Source organism: Pungitius pungitius, chromosome 4, assembly GCF_949316345.1.
Source record: "Pungitius pungitius chromosome 4, fPunPun2.1, whole genome shotgun sequence".
NCBI classification, from domain to species: Eukaryota; Metazoa; Chordata; class Actinopteri; order Perciformes; family Gasterosteidae; genus Pungitius; species Pungitius pungitius.
Window position 1 is genome coordinate 15,304,913 of NC_084903.1, and position 27,922 is coordinate 15,332,834.

The 27,922-nt window shown below is 42.8% G+C and overlaps 1 protein-coding gene across 11 annotated transcripts; it reads left to right on the forward strand.

Moving 5' to 3' along the window:
* Positions 1-63: 63 nt before the first annotated feature.
* On the forward strand, positions 64-27,917 carry pax6b (paired box 6b). 11 transcript variants are annotated; one of them, XM_062561787.1, is made up of 14 exons: positions 64-195; positions 14,116-14,289; positions 16,882-16,935; positions 17,773-17,796; positions 20,241-20,371; positions 20,713-20,748; positions 20,834-21,055; positions 21,364-21,529; positions 24,567-24,725; positions 24,957-25,039; positions 25,146-25,296; positions 25,670-25,782; positions 26,060-26,201; positions 26,822-27,917. In XM_062561787.1, the coding sequence occupies exons 2-14, from the start codon at positions 14,277-14,279 to the stop codon at positions 26,905-26,907; spliced, it is 1,380 nt and encodes a 459-aa protein (XP_062417771.1). In that variant the 5' UTR covers positions 64-195; positions 14,116-14,276; the 3' UTR covers positions 26,908-27,917. The 11 variants fall into 11 exon arrangements, with proteins under 11 accessions (XP_062417771.1, XP_037343306.1, XP_037343314.1 ...); XM_037487409.2 differs by lacking the exon at positions 64-195 and adding an exon at positions 8,466-8,630; XM_037487417.2 differs by lacking the exon at positions 64-195 and adding an exon at positions 13,745-13,891.
* The last annotated feature ends 5 nt before the right edge of the window (positions 27,918-27,922 follow it).

Sequence of the window (27,922 nt, forward strand, 5' to 3'; positions counted from 1 at the left end):
GCTATGGATTGGCCCATATGCGTTTGTATTGGGAAAATATGGCGGGGCGGTGTGTCAGTGTAACTTTGTATTCAATAGAATTGTGTGTGTGTGTGTGTGTCTGTGTGTGTCTTCACCTAGCCCAGACTGCCTACATCCATCATGCCAATGGCGCTCTGGCAGAGAGTGGAACTCAGACAGCTTCCCTAACACACGGTCAGTTAAATTGCCTGTTAAATTGTCCTGGTTCGTAGCTATCTTAGGTGTAGATGAAAACACTGCACTTAAAGCCTGCACTTACAGGCAGAAATTGTCAAATAAATGCTAACCTCGCTTCATGCATAGAGTGAGGAAGAGAGGGAGACAGAGATCCTGAGGGAAAGACATTTCAATTTCAGGACAGAATGTCGCAGCAGAGACACAGTGTGTCCATCGGTGATCATTTATAAATAATCTTCCTATTTTCATCAAGTTATGCACTTTACAGATTACAGCATAGAATCAATGTCTAAAAAATCTATTTCATTTTCCAAGAATCTGATATGAGCTCCAGAATCACCTGATCAATAGGCAAAATGATGCATGAGCAGCACAACCTTAATACCTCTTTATCAGACTTCACTTTGCTCCCTTAATGATTAAAACACCGGTCTCAATCCAATACCTTTGACATTTCTCTCCATGCAACCAGATGGAAAATTAAGCCCCATTCTTTTAACATTACTGTGTTATTATGGAGTTGTCGACCTGAAGCAGAACGAGTTCATCTCTCCTGTAACTATTGATGCAGTGGTAAAGAAAGGGTTAGGGTGCATGCAGTCAGTGTTTTTCTCATAATAAAAAAAAAACTACAAATACAGGGGGAAATAAGTTTATACTTTAAAATATATACATCATACAGGAACGTATTTGGAATATTTCTTACAGTTTTATAACATTCTACTACACTACTGAAGTCAGCAAATTATATTCTGTTAAAAAGCCTGCTTAATGCTCTGAAACATTCAAATATGATTTCCTTTGGCTTTGGTAACCTTTGTGTGTATTTTAAATGAAACTTTAAAGATGAATTCTTATGCATTATTTACACTAGTTATATATTAATGGTCTCTAAAATTACTTTATTAATTGATGGATCATAAATTGCAATTTATATAGCTACTGGATGATAATCTGACAGTAACATATGAATGGTTACAGTCTCTTAATACAGGTCTGTTTTTCTTGACTTTTTCACAATTTCAATTTTACAGCAGCTCAGAGCGTAAATATAGATTACAATTAGCAATAAAAATATAATATGTGTTTCTCCAACTGATCCTTATTCACGTTAACCCCCTGAAAATGAAACGTACACATTAACTAAACGTTTTCCGTGTGCTTCTCTGATATAATTCTACTCAAATCCCAAAGCATAGACAGTGGACTCAAACAGTGGTGGCCACTAGGGGGCAGAAAAGCTCTACAAGTGGCTTTGTTGAAGAGCACACTGCAGCACTCAGGCAAAGTTCTTTTCTCCTTTATCAGCTAACATGGTTTTATAAGACGTTTGGTTTGTATTTAGGACTTTAGGTATAGTTTATTTGGACTGGTTTTTGATGTCTTTATTCCTATAACTATTCATTTAAAACCTGATTGATCCTGCAAAATGTTACATTTGCTCACTAAACATTTGGCAAGATAGCATTCTATATAACATAGCTGTAGCTATATCATAACAGACCATATTATTACCATGAATTCGGTTTGATATGTCAACGTTGTCGTTGTTATGGGCTTAAGTGCTTGCTTGTGTGCTTGATGGAGGAAGGAAGAATGATAATGGAGTCTTTTTATGTCCACTTGACAACATTCTCCATCCCTCCGTCATTTCGAACCGGGACTGAATCTTGACTTGTTTTAAGGTCTGCCATTTGTTCAGGGAGATGTGACGAGGTCGAGAAGTCAAAGTTCAACCCTCTCGAAGGCCCTCTCCAGTGGTGGCTGAGCAGGCAGGAGGGGTGGTGGGGGGGGGGGGGCTTCGCGGGGGATTTTGGCTAAGCGTCCGCCCATCTGCTGGCCCATCTGAAGAAGTGCAAATCTTTAACTTCCACAATGCAACTTATGGTGCAAGTGGGAGCGCGTGCGTGCTTATAGAGGGAGTGGATGAGTGGACACAAATGGAAGCAAATGATGAATATTGATAATCACACATGACGCCGTTTTATCGCATGTCTGCATCATTGATTGGTTGCTCGTAAATCCAAATGAATTTTTGCAGGTTTGTATCAATTAAGCTAATGTGTTGCTTAATTATTATTGTGGTACTATATAGTGAGACCTAGCTCTTACCTTAGATCATTAATTTACCTGGGATCATTACAGGCACAAGTCTCGTTGAAGAGAAGATATCTCTCATTTGTAATCTAATTGAAATTATAAATAGTGCTTACAGTGGGATGGCAATCATTTCATTTAATACATATAATACTAATAAATATATATAGGAATACCTGAATTGGCGCACTTGTGTGTGTGTGTGTGTGTGTGTGTGTGTGTGAGAGAGAGAGAGAGAATAGTGACCATGTCCAGCCTTCGTCCTCTTTGGACCCTCAGATGACTCACTGTAGTGCGCGGGCATCAGACTAATGCAGGGTGACCGGGGGGCTTTCTCTCGCAACAAAACCCCAGAGCTGTCCACAAATCCATACATGTCAAAGAAATATGACGACAAATATCGCGGCCAAAATAAATAAATGACTGTTTTCCTGTTTATATTTCCGTGTTATTGTAGCGACGGCCAATCCATCATTATTTATTTATTGTTACATCTACACTGCGCTTGGTTTGTGAGCTTCCCTTTTCTACATCAACGCAGAAGGAGGGTTGCATCTGTTAGGGTCCAATGTTAGTCTTAATTACTGGCCTTCATGTTCTCCATGGCCCTCAACCGTCTTTAATTAAAACCTTGATTAGGGGGGAGGAGGTCTCGGGCAAGACTATTACCAGATGGGTTTCCAGCAATAATAATAAAGACTTTATCCGCTGCCGCTGCTGCTGCCTGTGTGCCATAAAGGACGGAGCTCACTAGCCATCCATATCAAAGCACAGCGAGCAGAAAGAGGCTCTTAATTACGCCGGTAATTACTTGTCTAATTACGGTTCGTTTGTGATTAGATTTAGAAACGTTTCGTGTTCTATACAGAGGCTTTCTGTTGCCAGCGCGCAGGCTTAACACTGCATAGGCTGAAATGTAGTGTGTATCCACAGCGGGGTGCTGCTGAATAACCGGCCTATGAGAGTGGAATGGAGTGCATAAGATCAATAAAGAACCGCTGACCCGAAAGTTATCATTATTTTTCTCACAGAAGTCCCCAATAATCTATGCGTTCAGGGTACAACAAAGTGTAACAAAAAAATCTCCTTTCATTTCTCCACATTCTGCATTCTATTTTGTGCGGGGCAGCCTTTAGTGAGCTATCTTTAAAGAACTAGAGGTCAGCTTATTTCACATTTTAATGACCACTTTTTTTCAGGAGCCTTTGCGATGCTGTTAATCCCCAACTATCTCAATTTTTCAGTGTTAAAATAATATTTGCGGGGGAAATACCGAATCAATAATGCATCGTGACATATTACGCAGAATTGCATATTAAAGATTCGCCACATTATGATAGATGTTGCCAATGGTCTCAAAGTCATTATGAGCAGCGCACAGGCGAGCTGCCGCTTTTATTTCCAAGGCAGAGAAACTTGCAAACAACAATCAGTTCAATTATTCTCAAAATATTTACTCCAGGATAGGATTTGTCATCCAGACACAGAGAACGAGGGAGGCGAAGAGAAGTGATTTCTTGCTGCACTGTGTGCCTCCATTTTCCAGACGGTTTGTCGTCGTTATTGCCTGATTTAGTGTGTGTTGTTTTACACAGCCCAGTCATCTGTGTGGGTTTACGTGCAGCGCTGTGCCGCTGCATCCATTTATACATCTCGCAAAGATCCGCGTTGAGTTTGTCACATTTGGTGTTATAAGTTCTGTCTCTTCTCTTGCTTAGAGGCTTGTTTGCAGTCCTACTGGCCTGTGCGCAACGCCGGCCTCACATGAGCATTTATTCGCTCGTTTTAACATTTGTTATAGTTTTACGCACAAAAATAGCCTCCATGTAGCCGATCCATCCGTCTACATGAATTGTGTAGCTGGGTTCTTCAGTATGTGGCCATGTGTGCACCGGTGCAGGCAGTGTAATTACCTCCCTCCGGATCCTCTCTCGCTGCTCCTCCTGCAGCAGGTGCTTTGGCCGCTCCGACCCTGCACAGAAAAGTGCCAGAGGCCAGGTGATGGCATTAGTAAAATTATGTCTATTTTTACATGCTCACTCCGCCCCCTCCATCAGGAGAGAAAGGAGCGAATGCGATCTTTACAAATGCCTCCCCATCACCTGTCACTCACGCGTTGAATCGTGGGGAGGTGAGCCTTTATGCAAAAGCAATGAGTTGTCACCACCAACGTGTAGGAGCGGTCCGGAGCACTCACATTCGAGTCTTCATGCGGCTACAGTGATTACTTTTGATATGTCAGTTTGGAAGAGACTTTGACAAAACAATGTCTTACTGCATTACATGTTTCATGTGCAGGTCGTAACCTCATTTTGGTCAAATATTTCTTTTGGCATTTGTCACTCGTTAACCAGCGCATTTGAACGCGGTTTTGCAGATAGTCTATCCAAAACAAGCTGCTGATTCCAGTTATCGTGAGTCAGACGATAGAGAAAACATTAATAAAGAGTAGATCTGAGATGACACCAATAGAACGTTATACAATAAATCCAAAACCTTGATTTAGTATCACCGAGAGTATAATTAAAGCAGTCCGCTTTGCTTAGAGTACAGCATCAGCCCTGCCCTGGGGATTATGTATCATGACCATAACTACCATGCCCTGTGTTGGCTCTATCGCACACCATGAATCACACAGGAGAATGCACAACCTCAACCCTATTCACAGAAATCCGTCAGCTCCCAGACATGGGATGGGGGGGGGGGGGGGGATCATTTCGGTGCACACTGTTTCAGAGGTAGTGACAGGGGGAAGCAGTTATATTGCACCTGCATATTTACACCTGGAACATGACGTCGTCAAAGGCTTTGAACCCTGTGGCACAATTTCGTGAGCACAGATATACAGAGGAAAATATTACAAAATATCAACAAGCCTCTATTCATTCCGATCTTTATGAGTTCATAATTTTCAACTGTTGCAAAGATGGGACCCGAGACCTGTGACTTAGCTATTCAAATCATCATGTGATGGTCAACTTCCGTATAGAAGTAAAAGTAATCACACAAAGTCCAAGGTCGACATACTTTGTTAAACCATAGGCATTATATAGACACAATGCTCTTTGGTGGTAGGCCAACACCCTTTGGCTGATGCGTAATTAACTGCGTCTCCGCCAGAACCCGGTGTGTGTGTGTGTGTGTGTGTGTAACACTTTATTTTGAACGATGCAATACGTTTCCATTAAACGCTATTAAAGCACAGGGAGTGACGAGCTCTCATTTGTCTTGTCAGGACATCTGACAACCTCGTTAGCTCCCATTTTCCCCTGTCAGCTCACAGCGCGACACGGACACTGACTTCAGCCACTCCTGGCAAGCGAGTGATAAATGCGCCTACTCAGCCCTGCGCAAAACAGCAGCATTATTGTTGCCAACACGAAGCATCAAAATCAATCACAGGCAAGTCTGCATGCAGGTGTCAGTCTTGCATTTACTAGTTTGTTTCTTTTTGATTTTTAATTTTTTTTTTTTTACATTTAGTCCACTGTCAATCTTTGATCTAATTGAAAGGGTCATAGGTTTGTGGCATGCTAGCCCTTGACTTATATCGAACAGGCCCAACTTGGAAGGCCTCACTGGCAAATTAGCGGTGTCGGAAATGTAATAGTTATGAATATTTTTGAGTAAATTGATGATCTTGTTATAACGTCCCCCTCCCCCCCCCACACACACACACACACTGGGGGTGGGGGGGGGACACTTAGTGGCATGGGATCGTTCCGCCCGCTGCACTCTCAGATGCAATTGTAGATCGAAGTCAGACTTGTCACGTTGAGCCAAAGTGAATTCCTAACATCCAGGACGTGCCTGTCTACTCCGGACAAATTGCATCCAATCACCCCGGGGGAATTCGGCTAATGTCTCGATCCAGGACCGGGGAGCATGGAGAAAAAACAAATCAAACCCTGCACACAGGGCGTGTGGGGCTTATTAAAGCATTTCACACAGGGGGAGAGAGAGGAACAGACGAGGAGTGTGTTCGCCCGGTAGGGTGTGGAGGTAAAATAGGCTGTATTATCATTGGATACTATCTTACATTGAACCTTTCAGATGGCCTACTACACGCCTTTGGTTTGAGTGACAAGGTGAGGCCTAATAACCGATCAGTGCCAGGTCAGGCTCGGGTTTGACCAACTTTGGTCACTCTAAACAATCTTAAAACCAAATTCAACGAGAAGCGGAATTTTTTTTTGGAGCAAAACTAATCAAAACTGTAATCAAATTTAGGGCCTATGTCACTGCCAGTTTAAACTTGAAGTTCAGATAAAACTTACCTCCTCGACTCCATCACAATATATCCTAATTTAGACTGATGAAATACCCCTTTTGGACACAGCACCAACTCTGCTTTCTGGTAACATGCTCGGTCCCCGGACATTTTTCTCCGTCTGCCACAGTGGCAGTAAACAATAAGCTCATGAGGCGTAGGCTACGGCAGCATAATGTTCTGCATGGTTAGAGAGGGGAGGTCGATCATTACACAATTTGTATCAAATCTGATCAGTCAAAGCGAGCAGGAGATTGGCATATCCCAGGGAACTACATAGTTAAAGACTTTTTTCCCAAGTTTTACACTGGTTGTACATTGTACTTTCCAAATCCACATCAGCACACCGTTATAACAGTCATTTAAATATATGTGGTTGCGAAATATGCATCAGAAATCTTGCGTGCAAACAGGCAGTTATTATCGTTAGCAGACCTATTTGAGTTGCAATTTTTTTTCATATATTCATAAACAGCTATAACTGAAGCAACTGTCAATGTGGTTTAGTGTAAGCGCGTGCTCGCGCGCGCGCGTGTGTGTGTGTCCGTGCGTGCGTGAGAGAGAGAGAGAGAGAGAGAGAGAGATTGGGGGGGTGGGGTGGGTTGTAAAGCAGCGTGGTGACGGCAGAGGGAAAACCGGCTGGACAGATTTGCGTTTACGCCTGATCTGCTTCTGGAGAGCGGGGCTGTGTGGGAAGGGAAAGGAAGCACCTGGCTCGACCGCTGTATCCCATCTCGTTTTATTGACAGCCCGATAAGCAGGGGCCAAGCCGTGTGGTTTCCAGCGTGGATGTCGAGCACCCTGCTGCGTTGCACAGTATCAAGGCCCCTTAATGGCTGTGCCTCCAAATAATGGCCCAAACACAGCCAGTCCTGACTGGCCCGTACCTGCGCGTCCCCCGGTCTCTTCCTGAGAGACAGGCGGCGGTGCTGTTGCCCATTTACTCACCGTCTTGTTCAAATTGACACAGAGATCCGAGGCTGAAATAGGATTGGAGGCTTTTAGGCGGCCTCAGTAAAAGGAAAGCTAAAGCCCCATTACGACAACTTTTATAGGGCTGTAGAAATAACACGTTTTCGGCGCAGGGTGAAACAGGGGAATTGTCTCCAACGTCACCATTTTTAACTATTGGAGCAGATGCCGTGTGTGGAATAATATCTGCGTTTAAAAAACAAAGCTCAGCCTACTTCCCGAAATACATGACGTGGAATAGTGAGGGAGGCGTAATTGTCTATTGCGTGGGACGTGACTGCACCTGTTGCATACTGCGAATTCCCAGATTTAAAAAACCCACAACAACAACAACAACGATGATACACGTGTCATACAGGTATAGTCAGTACACCCATATCTCCCTAATAACATAACTGGCCAAAGCAGCAGCTGTTGAGGTGAGAAAGCAGCTTTACGAATCCATTGTGGTGATGTTTAGGATGATCATTTATTTTATAATTATAAACTCATATGTAAAGCTTAAAAAGAACATGAAGCTAAAGCATCCAAGTCAGTGTTGCATTTTAATTGCAAGGAAGGGAAATTATCTTTGATTATATTCTGCAGTTTCAGGGTAAACTGAACATCTCGCCGTGTATGACACACTTTTTTGAAACCACTAGAGTTGAATGCGTTTCTTGGTAAACCTTCCTTCCCTCTGGCATCAAAGGGGATAAAGTAAAATATGGTTAAATAAAATGAGAAAAAATGACGTGTCCCCTGTTAGCTGTCAGTTTATGAACACACTCCGGCAGTAAACAGGCCGCTGTGCTCCACATGTATATTCACGTTCTGCGCTGCGCGTCCTGTCCAAGGTATGACGTCGTCCCGTCGCTCCAGCCAATCACTGCCAACTTCAGGCTGATGCTGAAGGGAAAGTTGCTGGTAAGAGCCGCGGATTTTTTTTCCCACTCGCATTGACATTTCAACTCCACGAAGGATCCAAAGGTAGATAGGTTTGAAATCGGGACATATAACTTTCCGTCGCTGTGATCCGGAGGAGCGATCCGGGGAGGGAAGGCGCGACTTTTTACGCACAGGATACCGGTCAGACAACTGCTGCTCTCAGCCGGTGAGTTCGGACAAACTGTTCTTTCATTTCTTTTTCAAGCCCTGATGCTCGTCACTCTGAAAATATTTAAACACACTTTGCCTGATCTCCCCCCCCCCCCATTTTAAAAAGTGCAAAGAGAGGAAGAGGAAATTCAAAGCCGAAAACTTGCCCACGATAGATTGATTATAAGACTGATGGCACGGGCAACGCACGATCAAATTACGGGTGAACGTGCTTGCGGACTTCTCTGTGTAGCCTGTAGGAGGTGTGGAACCCACCATTAAGTTCAACACTACGAGCTGACTTTTGTTGCCATCACTCTCGCGCACACACAAACACACACTCACAGACACCCGCGAACACGTGTGATCAGCGATCTCCCATGAATTATTGTGAGCGTTATTCACAAGAGGGAATCGAAGGCTTCCACCCGTGCGCCACATTGCACGTGTCAATGGGGATGTTGTCAGTTCTGCTCGATCCATCAGCGCGGTGGAAGGAACGCTGTCCATCAGCAGAATATCCTCTTTGTTTACTGCGCTGCTTCTTTTGGAGAAAACACTTTATTTTAAGACTTGAATATTGATTATACTTTATTAGTTGCGTTCTAAAACTAATTTGCACACAAAAAAACATTTTAAAAGGGTTCTGTAATATATTTCTATTTTTGTCCTACGAAAATAAGCTGTCACGTGTATTTTTTTACTTTTATGTTTATATTTTAAGAAATCGGTTTGTATAATCAGAACAGTAGCTATAGGGCACGTTGGCTTTTTGCGTGTTTGGTTCGAGTGTCTCTGTCTGTCACGCTTGCCGAGCAGCGCTGTGACACCATTGGCCCCCGTGTTTATCCCAGCCTTTAGCCTTTTGCCAGGAGAGGATTTGTACACCGGCCGTGTGCTGCGTTGGACAATCCCCGATCTCCCTCCGTGTGTCTTTACAAACTTCCAAAATCCTGCACTGTAGATTCATTAAAGGAAAACGACATCTGTGATTATTGCCCAAAACGTCGTCAGCCAGAAGGAGAGGGCTGCACCATAATTTAGTACAAAATTGCATAAGGTAGAACGTTATTGGCATGGAACATGGTTAAAAAAGAGCACTCAAGCTAGTATTTTTATTCCATTTTAAATGCAGAATAAATAACATCCCCGACTTTTTAAAACATGTTTTTTCTCAGGGTGTTTTTTCCCTAGTGCGGTGAGAAATAATTTGACATAACTTGAGTTTTCTGTACCGATCCATGTGTAGCCCTCTGTACAAAACAGCTGATTAATTCGATTAAATTATTAACTGCGCAAAGGTCAAACAAGCATGAGGTTGTTTTATTATTGTTGATTAAAAAAACAGAGCTGTACATTGTAAAAGTGCAAATCATTTATGCAAATGTCATCATGAATCTCTTTAGAGAGAATAAATGTGACACTCCGATGATGTTTGATGAATGACGGGTAATCTCAACAAGATCACATCTTAGAAATTCAGGTCAACACTTGTAGGGGATTTTGAGATTACAACAAACACCCCAAAATATTAATTGTATGTTTTTCGTTGCTTATATATTTTTTTTACACTTCAAATTGCTTTAAATGTTTTTAAAATCACCGTCACATGCCGTCATAGCAAGGTGCATAAAAAGCAAAACCTGCTTAAACTTAAATACAATAATGACAACAGTATTGATAACAATATCATTAATAAGAATTATCATGATAAATTGTATGTTAATAATGGTTTTAAATGTGAGGCCTTAAACCATCACCTTTAGTTATTAGCAGGTTGGGATTTGTTGACGGTAATCACATATAAAGTAGGATTTATAAAGTGCACAGCAGTGACCTGAATAAACAAAATCCACTTCTGAAGAAGCTCACATCTTCTCTTTTACTGAAATAAAAGATAACAAAAATGGATTAATGCACAACTTTCCCCCCTAAATCTAATGGTTTCAGCCCAGCCAACTTGTATTTATTGAAAGCAATCTTGTTACAATATTGAAACATTTTCTAATAGACCTCCCCAGATGTCCTGCTACATAAAGGTGAGTGAACTGTGACCTCCAGTTGGGATCATCACAAAGGCAAACAAGTATTAATGAATTAAGGAATATAACAATAGGTTTTCCCAAAAACAACAAGTACCATGAATATTCCACCAGTTTTAAACACGATTCATCTTATAAATGTGCATAGCCTATAAAGCCAAACCAAATTAGGGGGGTTTACCCTGCACTACATTTCGCTCCCTGTCTAAAAAAATGTCACTGTTTTTCACTGCAGCTCCTTCCCTTTTTTGTTTTTTCTCCGCTTTTTTTTTGCATTTCAAAGTTTTTAGATAGGCACAAACACCGAATTGCCTCGGGGAGAAATAGTGAGAGGATTAGGCTTTCTTTTCAAGACCTGTGGCATTAGTTGCTTTTAATCCAAATTGGGCTAATTGCTTTCCCAACATCAGCCTATCCCGTTTTTCTACTGACTAAAACAGTCTCCGGAATGCCTTACAATATATATACAGTATAAGTTTATATATATATATATATATATATATATATATATATATAATATTAACTTTAATAAACAACTTTTTGTTGTTACCCATAAAGATGACACCACTTGACCTGCGACCGAAGGTTGTGAAAAAAACCCTGAAATCTCTCGAGAGGGAAGACAACAAATTAGGTCTTGGAGCGGATTTACAGCTTAACTAAAGAAATCAATAACCTGCTCGAGGTATTGTTTCCAAAGAAAACTACTTGACAAACTCATCGGGGAATCTGTCTTTTCAGGCAGGGCAGGTTAGTGGTGGGAATTTTTGACAGCTGCAGTCTGAGACAAGTGAGTTGTAACCACATTTGCACCACAAAAGGTAAACTATTAGTTCTATTAGGGGTGCAATTGAGGCAATATATTAACATTTAAATGTACAGTCGGTTCTTTGTTTATTAGCATTTTGTTACCCAATAAAAGCTGTGCGAATAAGAATAATTGAATGTTGCCCATATATATATATATATGGGCAACATTCAATTATATATATATATATATATATATATATATATATATATATATATATATATATATATATATATATATATATATATATATATATATATATATATATATATATATATATATATTGGTGCCACAGCTGTGACGCCACTGTTGAAGCTCAACCAGATGCTGACCGACAGGAGGACTCTTACTTTATTAAACACTGCGAGTTGCTATCAACTTCCTGTTTTAGTTTCTAGGGTAACAGAAATTATTTTCCTTTTGTGGAAAAAAAAAAAAGTAAATTCTGAATGAAAGCGTTTGTTTGAGAGCTAAACTCCACCTTCAGCATGTGTCATTCACTTGTACGTCATAACCAACCCCAACTTTCCCCTCATTGCACAAACTCCTATTGGGAGGGGAGGGGGGGGGGGGGGTTGTTTGTGGTCTAATGCTTGTCTAATAGGGGGGTCCTTGACGTGAAAATGTTTTGGGGACCCCCCCCTCCCCCGTTCGCTGATATAAGCTGCGGCCATTCACGGCAGGCCTATAGGCTGAGCCACCAGTCTAAGTGAGTAGAAACAATGCAGGAAGGAGAAACAGATGAATGTGCTCGTTTAGTTTACGGGTTGTTTGATGAAGGAGTATTGGCCAAAGTGTTGTTCCTCGCCGCGGGACCCTCGGTGACAGTTTGAGCCAGTCCTCTCAGCTCATTATCTCGCCGGCCCACTGAGGGCCCCATTCAAGCCGGGCAGTCCCACTCTCTCGCCCCCACTCCCTTTCCTCCCTCCCTCCCTCTCTCTCTCCCTCCCTCCCTGCCTTCTCCCTCTCTCTCTCTCTCTCTCTCTCTGGCAGCGTCGTTTGTCTACTCATTGAACCCATAGTTAGGAATGCGATGGTTGTTAGGGAGCCCTCTTTCACCTCCGAAGTGTTTTATTGATGAGCTCTGACTTCTCCTACTTTTTTCACATGTCAAAGAAAGTCAAGTGTAGGCCTCCATGACTTCATTTCACGGCCTCGATACCCCCCCCCCCCCCTTTCCAAAAAAAAAAAGATCTCCCTTCCCCCTGCTAAAGCCTGTCCCTCACCCCCTCTCTCCCTCTCCCTCACTCTCTGTCTTTGCCCCTTCATGCACCCCCTTTTCTGCTTTAGTTGTGCTTCCACATCCATACAAGCCTCATTTTCATCCCCTCGGGTTTCCTCCTTTTTGGGGCGAGCGACGGGGCTCCTCAGTGCTCCTCAGTGCTGAGACTGGTGCTGCGCAGAGCTCCGGCTGTATGCTCAAACACCGGCGCAGAGGGGTTGCTTTGGGGTTCGTTGAGGTGTGCGTTAATAGCCAGTCATTCAGCCGGCGCGGTTTGGGAGCGTGTGGCCATGGCTGCGCAGTCATTTGCTTTACTTTATTTACGCGTGCTATTTGCTGTCAGGTCGGAGGAGGGACGTTGCCGTGCCTCGCAAATGTGTCCATAAAAAGCAGCGGAGCTTGCCTAAAGGCTGCGCTCTTTACGCATGGTGTTCCTTGTTGACAGGAAGGGTAGGGCTATTCAGGGGAAGGTGATACCCACAAGAATCAACAAAAGCACGTGGGGGACATTTTGATCGTGGTTCGTGAGCGGGGCTAAATATTCATTAGCTGTATTTCCATGCAGCACCCTACGTCTGCTCACATAAAACGAAAGAAACTTTCAAACATAATCTTTAATAATTTTATCATTTTTAATGATTTCTTATTTACACGGGTGCTAAATACCGTGAATCGCACGTGCACAGCAATGACCGCTTGGTCAAAAGTAGGCTGCAGCCCTTAGTAGTTTTCTCTTGTGTTATGCGCTCCACCGCTCGTGTGCTGCTGCTATACTCCCCGATCCCCTCGCAGCGCTACTCTGCCTCAGGTTGGAGCTGAAGAATAGAGCCTTCCGACCAATGGGCATTTCCCTGGCAGTTGCTTTGCAATAGGGCAATATTCAGCAAGTGAGCGCAGGGTATTTGCATGCGTGGGCCGATGAGTGGGTCGGGAAGACTCTTTCTCTCTCTCTCTCTCGCTCTCTCTCTCTCTCTCTCTCTCTCTCTCTCTCTCTCTCTGTCTCGCGCGCGCGCTGTGGCTCGGCCCTGTTTCCCGCTTTGGCTGTGGTGCAGGGGGAAGTGTTTGTATGGGGGATGATGACAGAGGTCGGGTCGCGCTAATGGGCCAGTGAAGAGCGGCGGAGGGAGGAGAGGCGAGGCGCGCACAGTGGACCAGGAACACATAGGCCTACATTAATACACTTGTTCCATCTCTAATCAGCATAGGTGTGTTCATTCTCTCATCCCCACCTCCTTCTCGATACTCCCTCCCTTCTACCCACACCCCCCTCCCTCCCTCGTTCCCTGCCCCACTCTCTCTCCCCCCTCTCTCTCTCTCTCTCTCTCTTTCTGACTCTCTCATTCGCTCTCTCACACGCCAGCGCACATCCTCGCCAAACTCCGTGCGTCCTGACATCTGAGTTCACTGTCAATCTCTGTCCCCTTCGCAGGGATATCCCCTCCGTCTCCGACGAAGACCACTGGAAACTAATTTTTCCTTGTCTAAACTTCCCGAGAGAGACTGCTCCTGGTCGGCTTTTTTTTCCCCTTCCCTGCTTGGTGTGGAGAGCTGTAGCCTGTAGTTTACCAAGGACTTTGACAACGACGCAGGATGCCCCAAAAAGGTAAGATCCAGACTTAGATCTTAGTTTGTTTCTGCTTATAAATTACGGAATCATTGATATAGTTGTTATTATTATGATTATTATCTTACTTGTTTAAATTTTTCAAATGATTATTCACATGATTAACATTCTAATGATAGGTAATTTACCCTGTGCTAGATTGAGTTTATAGGAGTTCTATCATTTGGACTGTGCAGCTTGTCTCCTGACTAGACTCTCTCAAAAAGTGCGAACAGCCTTTAGCGCCTCTGTTTATTTGATCTGCTTGATTGTGCTGGTGTGTTTAGGCCCACGGATAGCTTACCGCTTATTTATGACAGTAAAGAGTAAAAAGTCACGTTGGGCCAGGACAGTGATCATCGTGGAGAATGGGGCGCAATGACCCGTTGAGGAAAGGTGTCAGATTGATTCATGCAGGCGAGTCACCCGAGCGCCTTCTACAAAAAAAAAGCTCCATGAAGCTCTTGGGCAGGAGGTCCGTTTTAGCGCTTTCCCCTTTTATCCAAGATTTTGGTTATACTATTTCTACATTTTAACAGATGGACCGTGACAGAATCCGTCTATAACAGTGAATCTTTTTAAAAATAATTTCAACAATATACTGCTATGTAAAACATACATATAAAGTGCTGCTTGTAAAATAAAACGTACAGTAATTAAGATCTTTATTTAGTAATTGTTAAGATACATTATGCGTAGTTGAACTTTAGGTCTATAGTAAAATATTTAAAATATCTATGGAAGAATCAAATCAGGCCTTAATAAGAAGTCTTAATAATATGTGGACATTTGCGTCGAGGTTACACATGACTAAAAACTAATTGACAAATATTTAACAGATTAAAAAAAAATTAGGTAGTAAATATAGCCTGTATATTGTAAGCCTACTGGCACCCGGGCCATTGTAGTCAAGGCCCACATGTACTTTTTCTGCATATGAATGTTGTGAGCGCGGGCAGAAAAAACATGTTGAATTAAGACATTGTTGTTACGGATTACTAAAGGAAAAGAAATGCAGATTAGATCGCAGTTAACCTCGGGAACAACAACGTTTGAGCTTTCGACCTTAAATAAATGATTAACCACTAGGACCTTATACAGGGCGAAAAGCTACTACTGAGCATTTTCAGGCTGGTCAGGCGTATTATTATTATTATTATTCCACTCTAACTTTGACATGACATCAGCCCAACAATAAGAATTATATCTGCATTAGTTAGGGGCTCCTTTGGTAATTTTTATGTTATGCTAAACAGGCTAACTCCAACTATGTGACCCAGTGTGATGGAATCTGAATTTGATTAATGCAGCCTATTTGTTAAACATGAAAGAAAGCAACAATATAAATGCAATGGCGGCCCCTGCGTGCATCCCATGAGCTCGCTTTGGTCTAAACACAGTCTGTTACAGACGTCGCTACCAGGACACTTTACATGGAGGAGAAAACGAAAACTTCAGACTTCTCCCTCCCCGGCCCCCTTTTTATCTGTCCGCCAGTCAATAGCTTCTTTTAATGCGTTTGTCTTTCCCAATTTAGCGCCCTACTGCGCTGTTGTGTCTCTAAACCCGCTCTACAACCCGCACCAGCAGCACAAAATAACCACCAAATATTTGTTACAAGAATTTTAATTTTAATTTTATTCTATAAAAGCAGGGCCAACAAAAACCCACATTCATGCACTATCGGCACCAGGGTCACGATCGTGTGTATCTGTGTGAGAAAAAGAGACCGAGAGGGAGAGAGAGAGAGAGTGCGTGGGTGTGTCTGTGCGTGCATGTGTGTGCGCGCGCGCGTGTGTGTTTGTGAATGGTCCCGGAGGGGGTGGACGCATGCCTCCGGCTCTTTGTATTAATCTGAACTTGTTGGTGTGTTTAGTAGGGAAGCTGTGTGTTTCTAGTCGCGGAGGCCGAGTTTTTGCCCCGGGTTTGAGGTATACGAGGCAGGAAAGGGGGGGGGGGGGGGGCATTGTTACGAGTCCAGCAGGCTTTGTGCACCAGCTTTGTACCCCCTCCTGGTCTGGACTTTTGCCGGGCAGTGAGGCGAGGTGGACAACGAGTGTCACTGTACAGTTTCCACGATAGACTCCGTCATAGGAGGAATATGACGTTTTTTATTCATAAGGCAATTAGGAAATAAATAGTCCTGTAAAAGTAATAGGCCCAAATGAATTTATGTTTGAGTTATTCTATTTGCTTGGCAACAACCATGAGGTTAATTGTAAATGTAGGGCACAAATAAATAAACAGTAAGTGCATCAGTATAGCTGTGGCTGTGCTAATGTGTTGTTTTGCTTTGTCCTATAGGGAGACATTAAGTAGTGAAAACGGCAGATGATTGACTAAATTGTTATAGCGTGGACAGTCAACTCTGTTTCCAGGCAAGTTTAATTAAAATATATACATTCAATGAGGATGTGATAATTCATTATGCATCAATAATGTTTTAAGCACAAAGATCCGCAAACATTCTAATCCAACGATGAGATGAGAAACTTTATTTATTTATTTATTTTTAAAAATGTTGCAAATAATTTGACAGTGAAAAGGACGGCGTGACGCTAACCAGCTTTGTCTTTTCCTTGTGACGCGTAGAATACCACAGCCAAGCCACGTGGGAGTCTGGCGTAGCCTCAATGATGCAGAACAGTAAGTTGTTTTCATATTTATTTTTGTATTTGAAAAGTTTTGATTACAACCACAAGTTCTAATGTGGTTGCATGGAAGCAACACCCACTGACATTATGCACTGCTTGCTGTATCCCCAATAACTTTAAGAACACTTAAAAGAAAGGAAATGAACGCGCGGGCATACATTTGCATGACTATAAGGTGCGAGGGCGAAATATTATAGTTATTTGATGGTCGCTTCATTGCTGTTAATTTATTTTCTTGCAATGATAGGTAGAGAGAGAAGTTATTATTGAACAAGTTAATCACACATCGTCCTGCTCCAGAGAGAGAGAGAGAGAGAGAGAGAGAGAGAGACAGAGAAAGAGAGAGAGAGAGGGGGGGGGGGTGAATAGAGGGGGAAGGGTCGAGAGGGAGATTTTTGTTTCTGCTTGAGTTGGTATTAAATAATTGCACAGCCGTCTGCATTAGCGTTAGAGCTGGCTGCCAGGCTGCATACAAGATTAGCTGCGTGGAGAAGAGCCCTGCATGAAACATGAGGAATAGCAATAATGTCTTATGTAGATTAGTACATATTCTTCACGGAGAGACGGCATGCACTAAGAAAATGCTCATATTACAACCCCAGGCTTTACTTTACTCAACTCAAAGCAGAAAAGAAATACTAACAACCATAATGTCGTGGGTGCTAATAAATTGGAAGAAAAAAAAAACACAAAAAAAACATGATACATAAAGTTGCTTACGGGCCTCTTAAAAGTGGCCCAAATGAGTTGAATATATGTCTTATTTTTGGTGTGTGTTGAAACCAAAAAGGATAAACATGAAACATTTTCTCTCTTGCTGCTGGACAAGAGGTGTATGACATCTGTGATGAAGGTGTGTGGGATGATTTCATTATATTATTCTCCATATACCTTGATGACGTGTCTGTGCTGTAATCTGTGCGCATAAGTAAAACAAATGTTTGAATCCAAACTGTGACAGTTGGATTGTTTGATGTGAGGACAAGTGTGATTTACAATTAAAGTGACATGTAAAGAAGAAGAAAAAAATTCCTGGCATTAGCATTTTGTTTTGTAGCAACAGATTTTTTTTTTTATTTGATTTTTTTTTTTTGTTGCTTGCAGTATTTCATTATAGAGACGATGGGGCCTTATCAAAGCCACGTACAATGCCCAGTGCTCCTGCTTTGCAGCGGATTGATGATAATGGGATGCTCCCCTGGCTTGGCGTGTGATGTCTGGTGCGAATTGCCGAGGAGATATCATTGGGCCCGGCCCTTTGGGTTGTCTAAAGGTCGCGACAGCCTCGGTGGCTTTTGTGCTAATAACTCCTGGGTGTATTTGGTGGGGAGCGTCCAAATTGACACCATATGTTTTCCTATTAGTCGACTTGCAATAGAATACAAGGCGCATAATCAGCGCCAGCGGGGCAAGATCGACTCTGGGCACTTGAGGGAATTGTGCCATGATTAAGACTTAACCTTAGGAGAGTTTGATTTTTATGTGATGTCCTTATCGGACGGGTTTATCGATCCAGAGGATTTATATGATAGCTATTAATCCGAGGTGACACAGCAGCTCCAGGGAACCACGACTGCTAAATGACGGTAGGCCAATTTCAATGTAAGACGTATATTAATTCCACTTAATCCTGGAATTACCAAAGAGCACAAGGGATGATGATGGATTTACTATCAATCAGATCCCCGCTGGAAGATTATTACACATAGCATTAATTTGGTATATGCTACTTATTTAAACAGGGTTCTTTTACACATGCCCCTTTTTGATCACTTATATACAAATTAATCTGCAGTTTAAAGCAGAGTCCTGTGACATATTTCAGAGCAAAGACGCCTACCGACTGCACACAACAGGAATGCAGTGGCTGTGAGCATTTGTTGTCAAATATAAACAAGGGGTGGGGGGGGGGGGAGAGAACTGCATGTCACTTTTAATATGTTAAGAAACCAGGCGCGCCCTCGTTTCTGTGACCGCGCGTAGCCCCTGGCCACCTTAAAACGAAGTCTCCCTCGGAGGGTAAACGAGTAGCGTCCAATTTTGCCTGAGTGATATCCAAATGCAGACAGAAAGGGTCGTTTTATCATGCTACTATTTGTCGTGACGATGCGATTTTCAAAAGCAGAGCGGTGTCATAAAGTGACATGCCTGCCACAAGTGCTCCAACTGATCTTTTCAATTAGCCTCCCATGCATGATCCGAGGCGACTTCCGCCTATTTCCAGAAATTAAGCTCAAACTTGACGTGCAGCTAGCTTTATTTTAAAGACAAATGTCAGGCAGGCTCATCATATTTTCCCCCTCTTCTATATTTGGAGCTTATTTATTGCTAAGGAGCCTCTGCTCCCGCAGTCAATGTAGCGGGCGGCAGCGCAGGGGAAGGGCGCGGAGACACGGAGAGCGGCTCAGGCACACCGGGGAGTCAGCGCTCCCGTTCGGCTTCAGGTTTGCCGCTTTCTTCTGTGATTTGGAGAAATACTATAGCACCGTTTAGGGATGGTTTACAAAAAGCGACCTTTTTTTTTATAGATAATCATTTATGATAAAAATGCTATTTTAGAACTCGACTTCTATGCAGTGTCTGTGTAATTTTAAGCGTAAATAGTGTGCGTTTCGAAGGACTTTGGGTGGACTGACATGGCGATTTAAAGTCAATTTCCAGAAAGCGACACTTTTGAATGAAAAGCTAATTTAGCACATTATTTTAAGTCTAGTATTTTTTCATAATCGTCAGTACTGCTGGTTCTTATTTTGAGGATTGTTTTTGAGTGAGGTGCAGGTGTTGTCGATGCACAGCTGTACACGAAGGGATGGATAACAGTGCGACTGTTTTAATACCGACGTTTGGCAATTTTTATAAAAGGTTCGTTTAGTTTTTTCGGAGCCGAAGACCAACTGGGTTACCCATTTCCTTTTCTTTTTAAGCTTAAACGATATGTTTGGTGCAATGTGAGGCTATTATCATTTAATCCATGTTCTGCTGGTTTTAAATACCAAATGATTATTTTTCATAGCGGAATGTACCGGGCTGTTTAAACATGTATTACAACTATTGTTTGATCACTGCGCTTTCATTTTAAGCCCTTTATTCACTTTACTACATGACAATTGTTTTTTTTTTAAAGAGAACTGTTATAAGCCGTCCGTATACTGTCTTCACATTTCATCTTTAACTCTTCCATCCTGAGCGCGTATCCCGTCCTCCTCTCCATTAAGAGAAACTGATTTGCTTTTCCACAAATGTTTAATTCAAGTTATTTTACGATGTGATGACAGCGATGCCTTTGTCTCCATGTAGGTCACAGTGGCGTAAACCAGCTTGGTGGTGTGTTTGTTAATGGTAGACCGCTGCCGGATTCCACCAGGCAGAAAATAGTTGAACTCGCTCACAGTGGTGCTCGACCCTGCGACATCTCCAGGATACTGCAGGTGACAACCACGGTCCTTTTCCAACGGAAAACAAACCATTTGTTTTCAACGGATGCAAACTATTTTTTTTCTTCTTTTTTTTTTTTTTTAAAGAAAAACAATTATGCAAAAAATAACGAACACATAACGGTATGGGTGTCCCGTTATTTCCAAGGTCTCCTGTAGCACAAATGTTGCGATTAATGATAAGATCTAAGTCAGTAAAATTATGATATAAAGTTACATCTTTCCGTTTACTGGAAATGCAAAAAGGCCGACAAAAAGAAAAGTCATCTGCCTGCTCATAAAGAATACATCTAATGCCTAATGTACTATTGAAGGCATATTTTTTGTGTTTGTAGACCCATGATGAAGTCCAAGTGCTGGACAGTGAAAAGGTGATAATTATTTGACGCTATCTTAGAAATTCCGGTAATAGTCGTAAATAATGTATGTGAATTGTGTCTTTTGTTTTCTATCCAGGTATCCAACGGCTGTGTGAGCAAGATCCTGGGCCGGTACTATGAAACTGGCTCCATCCGACCAAGAGCAATAGGCGGCAGCAAGCCCAGGGTCGCCACTCCAGAGGTGGTCGCGAAAATCGCGCAGTACAAGCGGGAGTGTCCGTCTATCTTCGCGTGGGAGATCCGTGACAGACTTCTGTCGGAGGGGATCTGCACCAACGACAACATACCCAGTGTAAGTGTACGTGCATGATTTAATTTCCCACATGAAATGACGTTTTTTTTTCTCATGCAGTGGAGGAAAAGTAAATGGGCAACCAACCATTCAGTGTTATTAAATAGAAAGTGTGGGGCGCGCATTGCTGCGTGTGTGATCATCCAAACATACAGTCAATTAGAAGCAGCTCGCTTTCCGTTTGTGCGCTTTGAAGGAACGTCTCTTTTTGCACATTTATTATCATTATAAGGTGCGTGTTTTCCCCCTCATATAGAAACGCGCGGACGTGGTGCTCCATCTAATCTGGGTACCATATGTAATTTGTCATTCAGGTGTCATCGATAAACAGAGTCCTCCGCAACCTGGCTAGTGAAAAGCAACAGATGGGCGCAGATGGCATGTATGACAAGCTGAGAATGCTCAACGGTCAGACAGGAACTTGGGGGACCCGGCCCGGCTGGTACCCCGGAACATCAGTGCCAGGGCAACCCAACCAAGGTGAGCCTCATCATCACCCAGTGGCATTCAAGACACCTTATCACGTGCACTGTGAAGACGGAAATACAGCAGCTCGAGCTGTGTCTGATTTCTGAGGCCCACATTTTAAAAAAAAGGTGCTTGACGATAGATGCATTATGATTGACGTGAACTCCACAGAGGTCAACACACGTGATCATGTTTGAATATGAATAGTTTTGCACCTCCCTATTCCAGTGGTTCCGGTCAAGGTCTCTGTTTGCGGGAAGGTATTGTCCTTTGATGCCCTAAACAAGACCGTCAATTAAGACTAGTCGATTAGTGGAAGCCACAGGTCATGCATGCAGTCTGAATGCTTCCACTGTCCCAGACATGGATGTGCGTGACAGCGGCTTGTCCTTTCAGCAGAGGTGTCCACCCAACCGCCTGCATTTTCCTCCCCTCCTGATGGGGAGGCAGAGCCAGGGAGCTGTTTGCGAGGATATTAGTACAAAGGGATGTTTTCCTTCACACGCAATGATTGGTTATGGGAACAGTCCGCACCACGTGTAATTGCTCATTAAAGAGGGCTTTGTCTCTCATTATGGCAGCGTGCAGGAGTGTGGAGATGGTGATGCTGCTGTGGAAATGTTCCACTTCCTAATGCGGGCCAAACACTGAGCACGTTTTCTTATTAGAAACACTACCTGTGTATGCTGACTTTGCTTCTGTAATATTTACTCATTAAACACGTTTTATGATAAAGCACTGAGTATGATTACTATGTGTCAGAATTTGAAAATACAATTGAGGAAATTCAGTCGCTGCAAATAATAGTTTAGTAATTTGGTTACTTGGAGCTGCAATCAGCAACGAGGAACAGACCACATAACAGCGGAATTATTCACTTTATTATGGAATAATATATAACAATATTTTGAATCAGTATAACGAGTGTTGTTGCTATTATTATTATTATTGTAATTATTATTACTATTATAACACATCCCTGTAATATGCTACTTTCTGTCCCTGTTACCTTAATAAATATGATCTTTTTTATAGTTTAGACACCTCAATAAAAATTACATAATTATTATTATTAAAATAGTATCAATAATACCTAGTTATTTATGCATATTTTAAATTCAGTGACAATTTCAGCTAAGCCTGTTGTCAGGGGAACGAAAATATGTTTTCTATCCGAAAGCCGAGTCAGCATCTATAATGGCTTCATGGAGTGACAGGGCCCCAAAATAAGACGACTCTTTCCAAAGAGGAACGAATAAAAACTCCTCACCGATTTTTTTTCCCTTTTATCTCTTTCTCATTGCCATTCGCTGGCTATATGGCTCTAAATCCCGTCTATAGGATTTAGTCTCTCACTTTCTCTTTCAGTTTTAAGCGGTTTCTCAAGAGTGTTTTGATCCAGTCTCAGCAGCTGAAAGGTGCCGCAATTGGTTCGGTATCTCTTTTTTGCTGCTTTTCCGCCTGACTGGCTGAGACATCGTGATACTAAAGAATGAGTTTATTTCCCAGCGCTTTTATAAAGAAAACAAATCCCATCCCAGCGTCGGTGGGTCTGGCAGACGGATAATAGCTGCACATTCACTGCTTTTTATGGAAATAAATAGCGTGGATACAAACGGTTGTCCTATAGAAGAATACTTTTGTCTATTTGTAGCGAGTAAAATTGTCGGAAAGATGTCGCAACAGGTTTTCCTCCCAGTGAACCACGACATTTAAACACACTAAATATGTTTGCATGGATACAGCAAGCATACGAAAATGCTCATGAGTAAACCTGCAACTTGAACTCACAACTTTTTTTGTATTATTTTTTCCATAACATCCACCTGCAGCATTTCCCAGACGAGACCAAATAAAGTTTCCACACCTTAACCTGAATCGTCGTGGTGTCCACGCAATGGATTCCTATAGGCCGGTCTGCACCTGTTCCAACCTCGTGTCCATGAGCAAGGCATCACTCTCTAAAAATGCCTATGCTAATCTGGTTACAAACACAAACAAAATCTGCATACAAAAAGCTGAATTCTCCTCCACGAGTTCAACCCTCGGCTCCAGACAAACGCCCGTGAGATATTACATAAACCGCTCTTATCAACGCACCCCTGCTTACTTTCGCATTAACTTCTCGGTGTGATAATGATGTCCAACAACAAGACAGACATTAGTCGATAAGCCTCGCCCTGCCACTGAAGGGGCAGTGAATAGATCGGCCTTATTTTGGTTGTTGAGGGGGTTGCATGCTCTCTCCTCACTCATTTGTTTCCAATTGAAGACAGAAATCCTGACTGGCGTGTAGCTGGCCGGGGGACGTGATTAATGATGGTAGTGGATAAGGGTTAACACACTGGACTCAAAGCTCTGTTGACTGGGATCCTCGTGCGCACAATGCCAAAGTACTATAGCCTGTGCGCCTCCAGAGAGAGAGAATCCTTTTGTCATCTCCTGCAATAGCCCCCCTCCCATATATTACACCCTCCGAGGGCTCACCGCTCGTCCCTGGCTGTGTCCATAGTTTAATGGTTTCCCTTACTCCTGAAGGCTTTGTATCATTCTGAAAAGCGTCTTCTCCTATTCAAAAGTTGGTGGTCACCTCAATGGCCACACCAACGCCCATATGGGAACGACCATTGAGGCACCGCATTGCCTTAAAAAAAAGGGGGGCTAGAGAGTTTGGGGTTTTTAATACATTTCATAGCCTCTGAAAAGAGGCTCGCCACATCTCCTCACATTTCTTCTTAACCTTTTGAGAACACACGCCATTGTTGAGAAGTGATAAGTGCGCGAGGCATTTCCCACAATATTTTATAAACAGTTTCACCGCGCAGCCTTTATTTCGTATTGTTCCTCGTCTGTAATCTGGCGACATAAAGAAGCAACCGCAACAATTCCTCCAATTTTGAATTTAATCAACCATGATAGAGGCTTTAATTAATGATGTGGCACCGCGCTCTGTACAATTAGCTGCAGGCCGATACAACACGCGACCCGAGAATGCATTATTCAATTAGCTTAATTGAATGTATATTTCCATCATATGCTTTTTTTTCAGACGGCTGCCCACAACAAGACGGCGCAGGAGAAAACACAAACTCCATCAGCTCGAACGGGGAGGATTCAGAGGAGACACAGATGCGACTCCAGCTCAAGAGGAAACTACAGAGAAACCGCACGTCCTTCACTCAGGAGCAGATTGAAGCACTGGAAAAAGGTGGAGCACTCAGTGAATCATTTACATCTGCCTTCTTTTATTTATGTAAAAAATGCCATTATTATCATTGAAATACATATATTCCTTTTTGTAGGAAGATCTATATTAGGACATTTTTATGTTTTATTCAAAAATAAAATGCATTGAACAAATAGCTCTGCCAAATTTAATAATACACGTTTTTCATTTTTTTTAACCAACCTTTTGTTGTGCGTTTTTTTTGCATTGCAGAATTTGAAAGAACTCATTATCCAGATGTTTTCGCGCGGGAGAGACTAGCGGCGAAAATCGACTTGCCCGAAGCAAGAATACAAGTGAGTGATCGGAAAAAAAAACATTTGTATTTATTTTCTCTTTTTACTCGTATGGAAACGTTTCCAACCAGGATAATGTATAACTAACAGGCCGCTTTGGTTCCAGGTATGGTTCTCAAACAGAAGAGCGAAGTGGAGGCGAGAGGAGAAGCTGCGGAACCAGCGCCGGCAGGCCAACAACTCCTCCAGTCACATTCCCATCAGCAGCAGCTTCAGCACCAGCGTGTACCAGGCCATCCCACAGCCCACCACACCGGGTAGGTCCCCTCAAATACTTCGACTATTTGAGAGAGAGAGCGCGTGTGTCAGCTATTGTGCTGCATGCGTTAATGCTCACATGGCGCTATGACTACGCATGTGAAAGCCTGCGGATTAATTAATGGGGAGGGGGGGGGGGGGGGGGGGTAGGGGCAGGCTGTGCGCGCCAGTTCACTTAAAGAAGCGCCGGTGTTTTTCTCTTGATGGGTGATTGAGCAAAATGTGTCAGCTGACTTACATCTACGTCATCACCGAATCAGGCACGAGGGCACAGAGCTGAAGCTCATGCTCACAAGTCGATCACCTGAGACGTCATCTCGCCCACATACTACTTTTTATTAATGGTTTTTATATTTTCACTTTCATTCACAGTGTCTTTCACCTCGGGGTCGATGCTGGGTAGACCTGACTCTGCTCTGGCAAACACCTACAGTGCGCTGCCCCCCATGCCCAGCTTCACCATGGCAAACAATCTACCTATGCAAGTAAGTTAAACACCATGGTGCTATATAGCCAATCATGTTTTAAGATTAACCTATGTGATACATTATGATGATTGATGTGATTGTAAGAGTGGAATCAAACACACCATGAGTAATTTATATTGTGTTTCCTGGCCCAACAACAAAATCTTAAAGGACAGCTGTCTTAGAAAACCCAAAAGTAGTGAAATCAAGCCACATCTGACTTACAGTACTACAGACTACAGTCTACAAATATGGTTGGCTAAGCTAATGTAACATTCTCTCCCCCTATCTATAGCCCAGCCAGACCTCCTCTTATTCCTGCATGCTGCCTACCAGTCCGCCTGTGAACGGGCGGAGCTACGACACATACACGCCCCCTCATATGCAGGCACATATGAACAGCCAATCAATGACCACTTCTGGTACCACCTCAACAGGTAGGCAGACAGTTCGTTGTTTACCAATTCTCTGAAACATCTGCCACCTTTCCTGTAAATAAGGGGGTGCTAAAGCCGTCTTTGATTCATGATCTGTTCCAGCAACGTTCCTCTTCCTTTCTGTTTATTTGAGAAACTTCATGGTTTAACCTGATCCATATCTCTATATTTCCATACCGTTTTCTTTAGTTGCATAAAGCTCATTTCAGGGCTGCTCCACGCCATCATGTCAATGCCACTACTCCAGCCCATTTAGTTCCACCCCATTAGGATGCTTTTACAGAGAGCCATATATACTGGTTATAGTCATGAAGAGTTAATCATGCATAACCAGATTTCCTCTGTGCTAAATTGCTAATTCATTTGATTCATTTTACTCTGGCTGTTGAAATGCCATTGCCAAAGCCTCAACTGATTGAGCTTGCAAGCCTTTTACTGTGCAACCATGTGCAGAGCATTGTAACTCACTGCTACCTATTTGCAAGGATTACAGCACCAAGCTCTGCGCTGTGAGCCTTACAAGTGTTAGCTGTCACTCTCTCCGTGCATGGTGCATCAACTCGTCCAATTTAGTATCATTTTTTTTTTTTTACTGACATCTTCTCTCTTTGTCTCTGCAGGACTCATCTCTCCTGGAGTGTCTGTCCCTGTCCAAGTCCCAGGGAGCGAGCCTGACATGTCTCAGTACTGGTCAAGACTACAGTAGAGAGAAGAGCTACTTCACCCTGTAACCACCCACTCCACCATCGCCCTGCGGCAGTGCTCCTCACACATACACGGCACAGAAGAGTGAAGAAGGCGAGGGATGGTTGTGAAGAGGCAAAGGACAGGAGGGGATAAGAGGAATGAAAGAGAAAGACTCTGGGAGAACCTTGGGACGTCTGGGCTCTGTTTCCAGTGGGACTGTGTGCTGTTCTGTAGCTCTAGGCACATTCTAACGAGGACTCGGGAAGGGAGAACAAGGATGGAAAGTCGCGGAAAAAAATGGACCTCTGTAAAGTGCCCGGTGTTAAATTTTTATGGAACAAAAACTTATCTGTTCTTTTCTATTTCCAACTTCAGTCATTGTTTCCTTTTTTTCTCTGGTGTGTTAGTAAATGGCCATTTGTATGTTAATATGAAAAACCAAGATCAAGTACTGATAGATGGACTGCTAGAAAACCATGTTGGTCTTGCGTTTGTTTGAGAGAGAAGAACCTCAGAGATTCTGCCATGACTATCTTTTGATCTGCTTATATCGAGACTTTCTACCAGCCTTTGCATGGTCTCTGGACGCTGTTGCATATCATTAAAGACGAAAAGCTGGGGGGAAGACTCTTACTATGTCAAAAAAAAAAAAAAATATTTATTGGTCTTATTTCGTACGAACGGATATTTAGCAGAAGAAACTCAAACTCGATCCACCCACTGAGGCTGTGGTCTTGACTCCTCGTTTCCCCGGCTTATTAAACCACGGATCACTATCAACGGCTCAGTGTGCAAAGACGACGTGACATGCGGCACAACTTGGACCTCTTGCTTTGGTGGTTGGATTGACTCTAGATTACCATGACGAACATTAAATGTGGAAAACAGGTGTAAAGGAAAACCTGTAGTCTGTAAATGGTAGACTGCGTCTTCGATATAATCCAGTTTGTTTATGTCAAAATGTAAAGTACTTGTCTTCCCTAGAAATCTTCCAGAAAGATTTCTCCAATAAAAGTTGATTTTCATTTATATCC